Source organism: Centroberyx affinis, unplaced genomic scaffold (assembly GCF_046629955.1).
Source record: "Centroberyx affinis isolate AG114_WGS23_722 - 3 ecotype Tasmania unplaced genomic scaffold, CSIRO-AGI_Caff_v1 ptg003077l_1, whole genome shotgun sequence".
Taxonomy (NCBI): domain Eukaryota; kingdom Metazoa; phylum Chordata; class Actinopteri; order Beryciformes; family Berycidae; genus Centroberyx; species Centroberyx affinis.
Window position 1 is genome coordinate 41,773 of NW_027281160.1, and position 12,766 is coordinate 54,538.

Below are 12,766 nucleotides of genomic sequence, written 5' to 3' on the forward strand. Positions count from 1 at the left end.
ATGGACAGCGGTGAGGGAGGAGGAGGGGATGGAGGGGGAGGAGAGGAGAGAGATGCTGACCTCAGCCCCCAGGCTTTATCTCTTCCTCTCCTGACCCTGGCGGTCATTCCTAAGCAGGGGTCATCCTCTCATACCTCAGCCGCGGCCCCTGCCAAAGAGCCCCTGACCCTGCCTCAGCGGGACGAGGAGGAGGGGGCAGAGGGGTCCCAGGCCAGAGAAGAGACCCGGGGAGGAGAGGGGAAAGAAGGAGGCGGACATTTGCAGGGGAACAGAGGGTGTCAAAAGCAGGGGATGAAGGAAGATGACGGGGAGGGATATTTGTTAGGGCAAGGGAAGGAAGAAGAGGAGGTGTACGCAGGTGTGGGAGAGGCGTCATTTACAGGGGGCCTCCCAGCAGCCCTCAGCAGCAGCGACGGAGAGGAGAAGGAAGAGGAGGAGGCCATCTCAAACCAAAGCCAAACCAAATCCAAATGTTCTTTATTACCTCAACAGAGCCAGCACAGCTCTTCTTCCAGCACTGCAATGGCCAGTGGCACACTCGACAGCAAAATAACCGCCTCTCCAAAGCCCTCCCCCACTCCTTCCACCTCTCCAAAGCACTTCACTTGTCCTTCCTCTTCTTCCGCCCTGCTGAGCGAGACAGAGGTAAAAGACATTAAGGGAGATCGGGGCTGGATTTCTGGGTTTCCTCAGAGCTTTAAATCCCAGCAGTCTGCCCTGGCTTTTCCACTGGCGGGTACTGAGCCTGCCTGTACACCCGCTGAGGATGATGGGTCAGCAGGGGTTCCTCACTCTTCCATTACCAATGGAGATGGTGCCAAAGCTCCAGAACCAAACGACAGCCAGCTAGAGACAGAAGTGGATGACGAGAGAGACAAAGAAGGAGAACAGAAGGAAGCTGTCCTTAAAAACCTCAACCAAGACCTCTCTCCTAATTCACTGACTAGTCACATGACCATAATGCACTCACGCAATTCCTGCAAGACGCTCAAATGCCCCAAGTGCAACTGGCACTATAAGTCTCAGCATACATTGCAAGTCCACATGAAAGAGAAACATCCAGAGACGGGAGGCCAGTGTGTGTGTGGCGGCTCTGGGGGAAAGTGTGTGTGTGGCGGTGCAACAAGAGGTGTGTGTGGGTATTGCAGTTCGGGGAAGGCCCACCCTCGCTTGGCCCGTGGTGAGACCTATGCCTGTGGTTACAAGCCCTACCGCTGTGAGGTGTGTGACTATGCTACCTCATCGAAAGGCAACCTCAGCATACACATGCAGTCGGATAAACACCTTAACAACGTTCAAAATGGGGGGCACTCCAACGGTCACATACACACTTCTCACACTGCGCACGCCCACAACGGCAGCTCCTCCAATGGTCACACCGTGGACGAGCAGGCATACAAACTCCCACTCCCTATTCACACGCCTACTACCCAGCCCGCCAAGCTCACACCACCTGCACACACTCACTCTCTTGGTAAGCGGTGGCGGTGTGATGTGTGCGACTATGAGACCAGCATTGCCCGCAACCTGCGCATACACACCACCAGCGAGAAACACACACACAACATGCTGCGGCTCCAGAGAGGTTATTATCTGTCCCACTGCAGGAGTCTCACCCCCCAGCTTAAACACCTACAAAACGCAGGTGAGAAGTGCATCACACTGAATCACTAATTTAGACTCTTCACACAGCTTACCATTCTTACCATTGTGAATGTTTGAAAATGGGATTTGAATTGCAAATGCTCAGGAGTTTTCTCTGTGTGTCTGTCCTCTAGGTGGTGAGCTCTCCTTGAACATGCGCCTGACCAGTCAAGTCCCAGAACAACCAGGCACCCTTGGATCTACACTGACTCCCTCTCCCTCCCCCTCCCCCTCTCCCCCTCCTGTCCCATCTCTGTCCCCCACTGGACCCCTCTCCCTGGGTGTCTTCCAATGCCTTGTCTGCTCCTGCTTTTCCTCTGACAGCCTGGAGTCTGTGGAGCAGCACCTGAACGCCCCTCGCTCCCTGCCCCAGTCGGAGTGGTGCTCCTTGGTCGCCGGAGGCTGCCACTGCAGGCTGTGTGGCTACACCACTCCACTGAGGGCTAACTTCTCCCTGCACTGCCAGACAGACAGACACCGCACCCGGTACCAGCTTGCTGCTCACCTCCAGGAGGGCGGAGACAGGGGTCAGGAGGGGGCCGCCCTCATTGCTAAGGGCAACCCCGTCCAGCTGAGGTGCAACCTGTGTGACTATGTGACCAGCAGTCTGGAGAAGCTCCGAGGACACTCCCTCAATTCACACCATGAGGCCAGCGTCCGGGTCTACAGAGTCAGTACACAAACACACACTCAGACATATTCTTAGCCATAATCCCTTCCTGGTAGGACCTGCAAGCATGCATTTACTGAATCATGATAACCATACTAGTATATTTTTAAATTGCTTCCAAAATGTGAACCATGTTGTCCAACGATAATATGAGTTTTCATGCTCTGTCTCCTTTTCCATCCCATGTCTTTAGTTCCTGCAGCAGTATGATGGTGAGGTTGACGGAGGCTCATGGCTGTTCCACTGTCTCCTGTGCAACCACTCCTCCTCATCTAAACTCCAACTGCTGAAACACAGTCAAACTCCAACTCATCAGCAGAGGGAGGGGCTACTACAGCTACAGCCAATGGGAGGAGAGGAGCTGGCAGCCATTTTTACCATCAGGAAAAGCCCTGACGGTGTCACAGGTGAGAGAGTTGTGTATGAATTGTGTTAAGTGCATGAGTGCATTTGAGGGAGAACGCCTGCATGTGCATGTGTTGGACATCGGTGAGAGGACAGGGGATTAAGATGAAAAGAGAGAAAATGAATAATGGCTGTTGCTCAGATATTGATCAGGTAAATTGATTAGTCAATACACATCCTTGTTACATCCCCAATCACCCCCGACAACAGCTAACTAGCACCTGCTAATCAATGAACCAATACAATCCCTTGGAGAAGGAGGGGGAGGTGTAAGCCAGTCTGCAATCTGTGCAAAATACATGAATGAATTTAAATCGTATGAAGTGTGTGAACTGCCTGATTAAGACCTAAAATGAGTAGCTCAACTCTTGTAAATTATGTCTGTTCTGTGTTCTGTCTCTGTGTGGATTAAGACTTATTGAGGTGAACTGATGTGTTGTAAGTCCATATTAACTCCACTCCACCTCTGAGGGGAATCTAATGGAGAATCAATACCTGATCAATAGTGTATAGAGGCAAGCAAGAGGGGTGAAGTGTGATTCAAATACATTGGTCTTTTTGAAGGGTACTATCTAGAGAATACTAGAAACTACAATTAGCATGATAGTTTCTGAGGACATATGTACTACTGTGTATGACATAATTATTTGTCTTGTCCCCTCCCCAGGAGAGTTCAGTGAGGATATGGAAACTTCCAGTGAGATCACCACTGGTCCTTTGGACCAAACCAAAGACACAAGTAACTTGGGGGTGAAGCAGATTTCTGAGGAGACAGGTAGAGCTGCTTCTACATGCAAAAATACAATTCAGATTTCCACTCCTCCTTTAAACCATCACATTCTACAAAATACTAATAGTATATGTAAATTCTAGTATACTTAATCATAATATACATCTCAAAATTTTCCTTGCAGAAGAAACTAGTGGGGAGGAGAAGGAAAAGAGGGACTCTCTGCCCCCAGTCAAGCGTCCATCCTCTGGATGTGAGGAAATGGAGAACTCCCTCTCACCCAAACGCCCCAGAATACACCAGCAAAACGAGAACCAGCAGGTGAGCACCTTACATACACTTTGAAACACTTATTAAGATCTACATGAATATAAGAAATATTAAGGATAATAAAGGACACAAAACAATAAAGATGCAATCATAAATTTCAAGGTCTGTCAGGTGCATATGTGGTCCCACAATCACACACACACACACACTCTTCTGCCTTCTGTTTAACAATTTAATTTTCAAACATTTTTCTAACTGGCCTCTCTTCTTTTAGACTGTCCATTGCCCCTTGTGCCAGGTTAAACTCCCATACACACACCTTAGACAGCATCTTACACACCTGCACAGTGTGGCCCAGGACTGTGTAGACAAGCTCATCAGCACAGTAAGTATATATGTTTGCATGCATGCGTGTATTTGTTGTATGTGCGTTAGTCAGAAAGCGAGAGAAAATGAGAAGCCAAAGCGATGGGGGATGGGGGAGAGTGAAATGTAGGGAGACAATTCCATTAAGAAGGCACCAGAGAGAAAGGCAGCGCTTTTTTTTTAATGCATGTTTAAGTAGCTCCCCGCTATCATCTTTGATGCAGCCGTGCATGCTGTGTATCTGTGTGTATGTGTACGTGTGTCTTTTGGAGAGGAAGAGAGAGGGTTTGACTGAGTGAGTGAGGGAAAAGCCAGTGCTTCTATAATGCATGTTTAAGTAGCCCTCTATTACCAGAAGTGCAGTCAAGCTAAAAAGGGGCCCCCATGCTTTTTACTGTGTCTCTCCAACTAACAAAGACTGGTCATCTATCCACATCACCATCCTCCATCTCCCTGGCCCGTATGCTAAGTGGCCTTTGTCTCTCGCTCTCTTTGCCTCCACTTCACTGACTGCTTTTCACCCTTTCTCCCCTCTGCTGCCCCTCCCTTCCCCCCCTCCAGCTACTCCTATCATTCCTATTGCTGCAATCTCTTTCCCTGCCCCTCTCTCGCTCCCTTTCTTGTTCATACCCCTCCCTTTCTGTCTCTCCCAAGCTCTCTCTCAATTTCTTATGCGTTACCCCTCCCTTCCTCTCTCTCTCGCTCCGAAGCAGTTTCTCTTTTTTTGTTCATAGCCCCTTACTTCCTCACTCCCTCCCTCTCCCCACTCTGTCTCTCTCTCTTTTTCATATTCTACACCCCTTACCCCCCCACCACCCACCTCCCTCCCTCCCTCCTACCCCCTCCCTCCCTCACTCTCTCTGATAGTAATTGAGGTTCATTAATTCAGACTGAGGTGATGATGGCCATTATGTACCTTGCTTTCCAATTACGCTCTCTAGATTAAGCCTGACCTTCAGTTTTCTCTGCAGTGTGTCTGTGTGTGTGTGTGTGTGTGTGTGTGTGTGTGTGTGTGTGCGTGCGTGTGTCGTTGTTCTTCTCTCTCTCTTATGAAGCTGTTACGCAGAGAAAACTCTTGTCATGTAAATCTCATCTTTAGCTGTCCGTCCTTTCCTTAGGCTAGCTAGCTGCTCACACAGATATAGTATTTGCTCTCAGTGCTTGGAGCTGTGGAGATGGGGGTTTTCTATATGAAGAATGATTTTAAATAAATTCATTATTCAGCTCAGTAAAGTTTTATTAAACCCTCGGGGCATGTTAGAGGGTGTCGTTGGAGCTGAAGGGCAGACCCACATATCTCCACCATGTACAGTTCCCACCAAATATATGTGCTGAGCTGCATACACTGCTGTACAGGCAGGTGTAAGATATAGCTATACACTTACATATTCACACAATTAAATGTTTTATGATATTAGGACAGAGAGTGCAGGCAATCCCTATTCATACATCTTGCTATTTGCTTGCTATTATACTGTTCAATTAAACATTTTATTCATAATATTGGATTAAGAAAATAGGGTAACATTCAGTATTTATTCATTCCAGATGGGGAAATTAACATTGAGTCTAATTGGCAGTTATGATCAAGAATGACCAAAACTGACAGACCATTGCGTTGTTTCTTTCTTCCAGGTGACACCATCCATGGAGCAACCCGAGCCTCATCATGAGACGGAACAACAGACGGAGACTGACTCTCACACAGATAACTCTCATAAAAATAAAAATAATAAGAATAACAATACAAATGGTTCCCACCCTGCTGATTCCCTTGCCACAATTGATTCACAGAAAAACAAAGGTTAGCGTAAAACCATACATGTTAAAACATGTATGTCAGATTTGTTAAAAGCACAAAATATGTTCCTTGTCTCGTTGGCACGTAGACTGTAGTACAACTGACTCTTTGCTTAGTATAAATGTGAAATATTTTTTCAAATTCATGCTCACTTTTGTGTGCATGTTGCAGGCATGTCGGAGGAGAATACTGAGGGAGATGTAGCCGCACCCAAAGATGTCACAGCTCTACTCACCCCACCCCTGGAAGACACTACCACTCACCCTTCCAATGGCAGGCTGGCTCCTCAGTCCCCCACGCAGATCCCTCCCTCCTCCCCACCCACCTCCCCACCCAGCGACCCTCCTCCCCCCTCTGATCGCCATGGTTACCGGTTCCGTTGCAGCAGGTGCAGCCTGGCGTTCCCCACTCAGGAGAAGCTCCAGCTCCACTGGCAGTACCATGCCATGAGGGCGGCGACAGAGTGCCCCCTCTGCTCCAGACGCTGTCGCAGTCAGGAGGCTTTGCAGAGACACATGCAAAACACACACTCACAGCTGGAACACACACAGGGGCAGAATACACTCTTACTGCCTCATACCATCCAGACAAACCTGGATCAGAGTCTGAGTTCAGTTCAGCAAGACATTAGCTTGTCACCTCAAGTGGGTCAAGAAGCAGGAGAGGGTGAGGATGAAGAGATGGAGGAAGAAGAAGCACTGGGGATAGAGGAAAAGGAGGAACAAAGAGAGGAAGGGAAGATTGAAGAGAAGGATATGGTAGGTGAAGTTGATGGGGTTGAGGAGGACTTAATGGAGCCAGAGAGAGGGCCACAGGAGGAGACTGGATCAGAACCAAGTTCCAGTTTTCATGTCAAAAAGGGCTCCAACCCCACCATGGACCGTTATCTGGACCCATCTCGGCCCTATAAATGCACCATATGTTCTGAGTCCTTTACTCAGAAAACCATTCTTCTGGTCCACTACAATTCTGTCTCTCATCTCCACCGGGCCCGACGAGCCCTGCAGGACTCTGGCCCAGGCCTTGCTGCCCCTGAGGCTCCCCGTGGCCCTGATCCCAGACCCTACCGCTGCCGACTGTGTGGAGTGGGCTACAGCCAGAGCTCCACACTGGACATACATCTTCGCTCTGTCCTCCACCAGACTAGAGCTCGCGCTGCCCAGAACCCGGCACCACAGACCCCAGCCTCTAGTATAGCTGCTCCAGTGTCAACTCCCACTATTTCAACTCAGGCTGCTACCACCAGAGAGGAGACTTCCAAGAGTCTGACTTTCACCAAGAGGCCAGACTTAGTAAGCCCCTCCACCTATTCTTTATTAGGCCCCAGCTCAGTGGCTGAGGCCCAGCCAACCCTCCCTGGCCAGGCCGACAGCCAGCAGGCTAAAAGGAGAGTGGCAGAGCTGATAGCATCAAGAAACCAACTGATGCTAATGCAACAGCAGCAGTTAGCCCAGGCCCAGGCGCAGGCCCAGGGCCAGTTACAACAGCACACAGCCCTGCTCCAGTCCCAGCTCTTTAATCCAGCACTGCTACAGCACCTTCCCTTAGGGCCAGAGAATCTCCTAAAGCAACACTTCTCTCTGGCACCAGACAACTTGCTCTCCCTGCAACAGCAACTTCTCCTGCCCTTTTACCTCTCTGGAGACATGAAGCTTAACCCAGAGTTAACTGTTAGGAGCCCAGAACTTAGCCAGTTAGACTCTGCCTACTCAATCTCAACAGAACACCTTAAGATAGAGGCTACAAGAGAGTCCCCGCCTCAAATAGAGAAAGAACACACCCAGAGACACAGTTCAAACTCAGCAGTAACCCAACCAAATGATCATGTACAATGTGAGGCCAAGGTTGAGGCAGGCTGCAGTGGCTCCTCCATGAACCAGACAGAGAGAGAACACAGCACTTCTAGTCTCAAAGAAGAGAAAGAAGAAACCACTGTCCCTATTGTTAAAACTGAGAAGCAAAAGGAGGAAACTGATGGCTCCTCCCTTAACCTTGTTGGATTGGAGTGCCCTCCTCCCAGAGTGCCCTATGCTGCTGTGAATGGGGAGCCTCTCAGAGCCCTGCTGCAGAGTTATGGCCATGAGTTGGCGCTCCAATATATACAAAGTAGACAGAGACACCAGCTAAAGATAGCAACCCAAATGACACCAGAGGGACAAGGGAGCTCTGGTATCAGAGAGATGGGGTTGTGCTCAGAGGAGGAGAGAGATGGGTTTAGGGAACTACAGGATGGAAAGGTGGAAAGATTGAAGGAGGAGAACAGGCAAGGAGAAGGAGAAGTGAATGGAGATATGGAAAGGGGGCTACAAGAGAAAAAGCAGAACAAACATGAGGAGTCAGCAAACAGAGAGAAGGGATGCTGTAGAGGAGGAGAAAAGTGTAGAGACTGTGGTAAGTTTTTTTCAGATGCCTTGATTTTGAAGAGCCACCAAGAGTACATTCACAGGCTGCTGTTTCCCACTACTGCGCTGGATAGGTTTTCCAGAGAATACAGGCTGCAATATGACCGGGTGTACCCTCTCACACAGCCTAAGTCTGGGGAGACTTCAACTGCGGCCACCCAAGCTGCAGATCCAGCTCCAGAACTGGAACCAGCGCCAGAACCAGTTAAGACCCAAGTTAAAACCCTCCCACCGTCACCTGTCCCCTCAGATTCAGATCCCATAACCAAAATGTCTGCTTCAACAACTGACCTAACACCAACTGTCCCTGCACTTTCCCCTCCGTCTCCTTCTCAACCACAAATATTTCCGCAACAGGAGGGGCCCACTTCAAGCACCTCTGCTTCAGCCACTTCCCAAACTACATCCCAGGCTAAGGCCATAACTCTTTCCTTACCTAAACTACCTATGCTCCCTCTTTCCTTGCCCCAACTTCCCATACCCCCACTGTCTTTACCTAAGCTCCCCCTACCGCCCATCTCTTTTCCCATGGAGTTGCCTCTCCTCTCTCCTGTTATGATGCAGTCTGTGGCTCTCCAGTCCCAACCCTGGTTGGAGTCTGCGGTGACCAGTGACCTGGCAAAACTCTACCAATCTCAACTTAGCCCAGCTTTGCTAGGGCAACAACCCCAGCTTAGCCCAGCATTGTTAGCCCAACAACCCCAGCTCAGCCCAGCTTTGCTAGGCCAGCCACCACAGCTCAATCCTGCGTTGCTAGGTCAACCATCACAGCCCAGCCCTGTACTACTAGGACAACAACCCCAAGGTAGCCCTACATTGCTTGAACAACAGCAGAGTAAGAGAGCACGGACACGTATCTCTGAGGAGCAACTGAGTGTTCTGCGGCAACACTTTGATATTAACAGCCTCCCCAGTGACGAAGAGGTCAACAAGATGTCTGCTCTGTCTGGTCTGCCTCACAAAGTCATCAAACACTGGTTCCGCAACACCCTGTTTAAGGAGCGCCAGCGAGACAAGGATTCCCCATACAATTTTAATAACCCCCCCACCACAGCCCTGGAGGAGTCCAGAGAAGAAGTAGCACAAACCCAGCTTCTGACAGATGCCCCATCGTCACTGTCCCCAGGCCTCCCAGCCAACCACTCCCCACAGCCGCAGAGAGCAGGCCTCCTTAGAGGAGAGCCCCATAGAGGCCGTCGCTCCTCCCGTACTCGCTTCACTGAGCAACAGCTGGAGAGTCTGCAGGGGGTGTTTGAGGCCACTCCCTACCCCAGAGAGGAAGAATATGACAGGTTGTCTGCTCTGCTGTCCCTCCCTAACCGAGTCATTGTTGTATGGTTCCAAAACGCCAGACAGAGAGCCCGTAAACATCAAGATAGAGGGATGGAAGATGGAGTAGAGGGGAAGAACCAGCTTGACAGCATTCAGAGGCAGAGAAATGGCCATTACAAGAATGATGATGATGATAATGAGGATGATGACTGTGGTGATGAAGGGCAAAGTGACCGTCAGAATGAAAATTCCATGGATTTGACCTATGAGTACTACACCCACCCTGACTCACCTGTTCTAGATTCTCCACCTCACTGGACAGAGAATGAGCATGTCCCACTCAAAGGTGAGCCAAACTCTGTTAGTAAAAAGCAAGAAGATGGTGAGACCTCAGCTCAAGCCAACAAGTGCCAGGCCCTTGTTCAAACTCAAAATGGAATTCCAGACTCAGATAGCCAGAGTAAGGAAACTGTTGAAGCCATGCAGATACTGTCCTCTCCCCAACCTGAGCCCCAGCTGCAGCCAAAAAGATCCCCAGAGAAACCGCAGCCTAGCTCTTCCTCGTCTTCTCAAAAAACAGTAGCCACCACCCTGTCTACATCTCAGTCCAGCCAGGGACACACACACAGCCCTCCTTCTGCTTCAGCTGAAGAAAAGCTTCATACTCCTCATACTCACACTCCACCCAACCTCCCCTCTGCTCCAGAGTCTGAAACAAGCCATCCTCTGCTGCCTGATGCCACCTCTGGCCTGTCCACTGAAACCCAGCTACAGAACCAACTCCAACCCCAAACCCAGGCCCAGTTCCAGTGCTCTCTCTGCCCCATGTCCCTGCCTTCGTTCCAGCTGTGGCAGGAGCATCAGACCAGGCACCTCCTGGCAACCCAGTCCCAGGTCCAACTCCTCCACTCTGGCTTCACAGAGCGAACCATGCCTTATATGATGCTCCACCCCAACCACACCTTGATGGCCAGCCAACTGCTCTCAGGCGCTATGTCCCAGATGCACCCTACCCCGACACATCCCATGATTCCACACATAAACAGCATACAACTTAAAAACACACTGTCCGATCACACAAGCAACACCCTCACCAGCCTCTCTCAAAGTTCCTTGTCCTCCTTGAAGCAGAGTTCAAAGCTTATGTCAGAGACCAGCTGTGAAGCCCCAGGGGGTGGGAGAGAGGTTGAGGATGAGCATCGGAGGGATAAGCGCCAGAGAACCACCATCACCCCAGAACAGCTGGAGGTTTTGTACCAGCGCTACAGCTTGGACTCCAACCCCACCAGAGGAGTCCTGGAAAGCATTGCACGCGATGTGGGCCTCAAGAGACGTGTGGTTCAGGTACTTAATGGATGTTTGTGTGTGTGTGTGAGCGAATGAGACATAAAAAGCACACAGAATCCTATGTGATTGTGTATCTAAGCCTTGGCAACATAATGTTTTTTCTTTCACAGGTCTGGTTTCAGAACACACGAGCCAGAGAGAGAAAAGGACAATTCCGGTCAATGGGGCCAGGAACCAGTTTCAGCTTGGGTCTAAACCACCTGCGTTGCCCATTCTGCAGGGCTCTCTTCAAGGTGAAGAGTGCTCTGGATGCCCACATGAGGTCCCGTCATTGGGCAGAGGCTGAAAGAGCAGGCTACAACTTGTCCATGAGTAATGGATCCAATGGTCAGATGGGGCACATGGTTATGTCCTCTCTCATGGACAGGCCAGGCCCATCTGTCTCCTCCAACCCTATCCCAACCCTATCCCCTGGCTTTGTCATCAGCAACAAGGAGCTACTTGTGAAGCCATCTATAACCTCTGACTCTTCAGCCACTGATCTTAACAACCCAGAGGAGGAAGAGGACTATGAGGAAGAGGAGGAGGAGTACCCATGTGAAGAGGGCTCCACTATGGCTGACCAAGTGTCTCTTAGTCCCGAGGGCTCTGGGGGTCCAAGCTCTGAATGGGGCGAGACACAAACTCAGAGGCAGCACCATCATCATCAGCACCATCATCATCAGCAACAGCAGCGCCAACGGACACAGATGAGCCACTTCCAGGTGCTCCAGCTCAGAGACTTTTACAGGAGCCACCGTACACCCAACAGACAAGAGTGTGAGGCCCTGGGCCAGGAGCTGGGACTGCCTCACCGAGTGGTGCAGGTAGGGTTTCATTGTAAATGCTGCAAATATTCAAGGCTAAATAAAATGTTTGATCTGCGTGTATTACAGATAGATTAAAACAATCATCAGAAAAATGTGCCTTCAAGGAGTATACTTCATATTTATTCATGCAAATCTCCTCTGTAGGTGTGGTTCCAGAATGCCAGAGCCAAGGAGAAGAGGGCCAGGAGCCTGAGCTCTGACTCTGCAGAGAGGGAGCAGGCCGAGCTGACCACTGGGGCAGGGGAGAGAGACAGAGCTTAGAGAGGCCGACTAGGATCCCTTTGCTTCCTTCTACTATGTTCTCACCAACCCCCCCGTACTATACCTCCTGTCCTCCTCTAAACCTATACCTTGTTCACTTTGCTGCCAAACCTGTAACATGAACACCCCAAAGATGCAGAGCCACAGTGGCCCAAAGAGAAGCTCTCTCAACTCAAAATAGGAGAGAGGCCAAACCAAGTCCTGTCTACTACAGCTTTCCTCCTTCCATACTGTTCTTTATCTCTTTCCTGGCCTGTCCTCCCCTGCCTACTAGAGCTCCTTCTCCCTGTCCCGTCAGACACCCTACTACAACCAAACGCCATCTTGATAAAACCAACCGGATGCCACAGAGGCCAAAGAGCATTCTCCAAGTATGTGACCTCACTGCCCAGCTAGACCTGCAGTCTACCTCTCAGTCTGCATGACAGACTCTCAATGGGCCCTCCAACAGACAGTGCTAGTCGACTAGCTGTGTAGCATGTAGTGCCAGCCTCTACTAGGCTGGAAAAGAAATTGTCAAAGAGATTTTAGTGTAAATAGAGAACTCCAAAAGATAAACTTGAAGAAAAACAAAGCAGTTAACAGTGGAAGAAGAGGAAAAAAAACAGAATAATATCCTTGAAATGGACTGAGGTATTCGCAAAGAGCTTTTGTAAAGACTGACTCAGATTCCAAAGCTCGTAACCAAAATTTTACATGTCTGTGGATTTAGTTTCAACATGTTGGTTTTCAATAACAAACTGCAGAGCTGACGTCTGTACGGTGAAGGAGTGAGACCTGCAGCTGGCA

The 12,766-nt window shown here is 49.9% G+C and overlaps 1 protein-coding gene across 1 annotated transcript; it reads left to right on the forward strand.

The window, feature by feature from the left end:
- On the forward strand, positions 1-11,977 carry LOC139659375 (zinc finger homeobox protein 3-like). Its single transcript, XM_071537625.1, has 11 exons — positions 1-1,645; positions 1,779-2,314; positions 2,508-2,721; positions 3,387-3,494; positions 3,634-3,770; positions 3,994-4,104; positions 5,721-5,889; positions 6,058-9,012; positions 9,046-10,904; positions 11,018-11,713; positions 11,861-11,977. The coding sequence occupies exons 1-11, from the start codon at positions 1-3 to the stop codon at positions 11,975-11,977; spliced, it is 8,547 nt and encodes a 2,848-aa protein (XP_071393726.1).
- The last annotated feature ends 789 nt before the right edge of the window (positions 11,978-12,766 follow it).

Bases quoted from the DNA above. Each gene is read 5' to 3' on its own strand.
- LOC139659375 (XM_071537625.1), top strand. From the start codon at position 1: ATGGACAGCGGTGAGGGAGGAGGAGGGGATGGAGGGGGAGGAGAGGAG. The intron at 1,646-1,778 runs GTGAGAAGTGCA...TCTGTCCTCTAG, and splicing joins TAAACACCTACAAAACGCAG to GTGGTGAGCTCTCCTTGAAC. The intron at 3,771-3,993 runs GTGAGCACCTTA...CTCTTCTTTTAG, and splicing joins AGCAAAACGAGAACCAGCAG to ACTGTCCATTGCCCCTTGTG.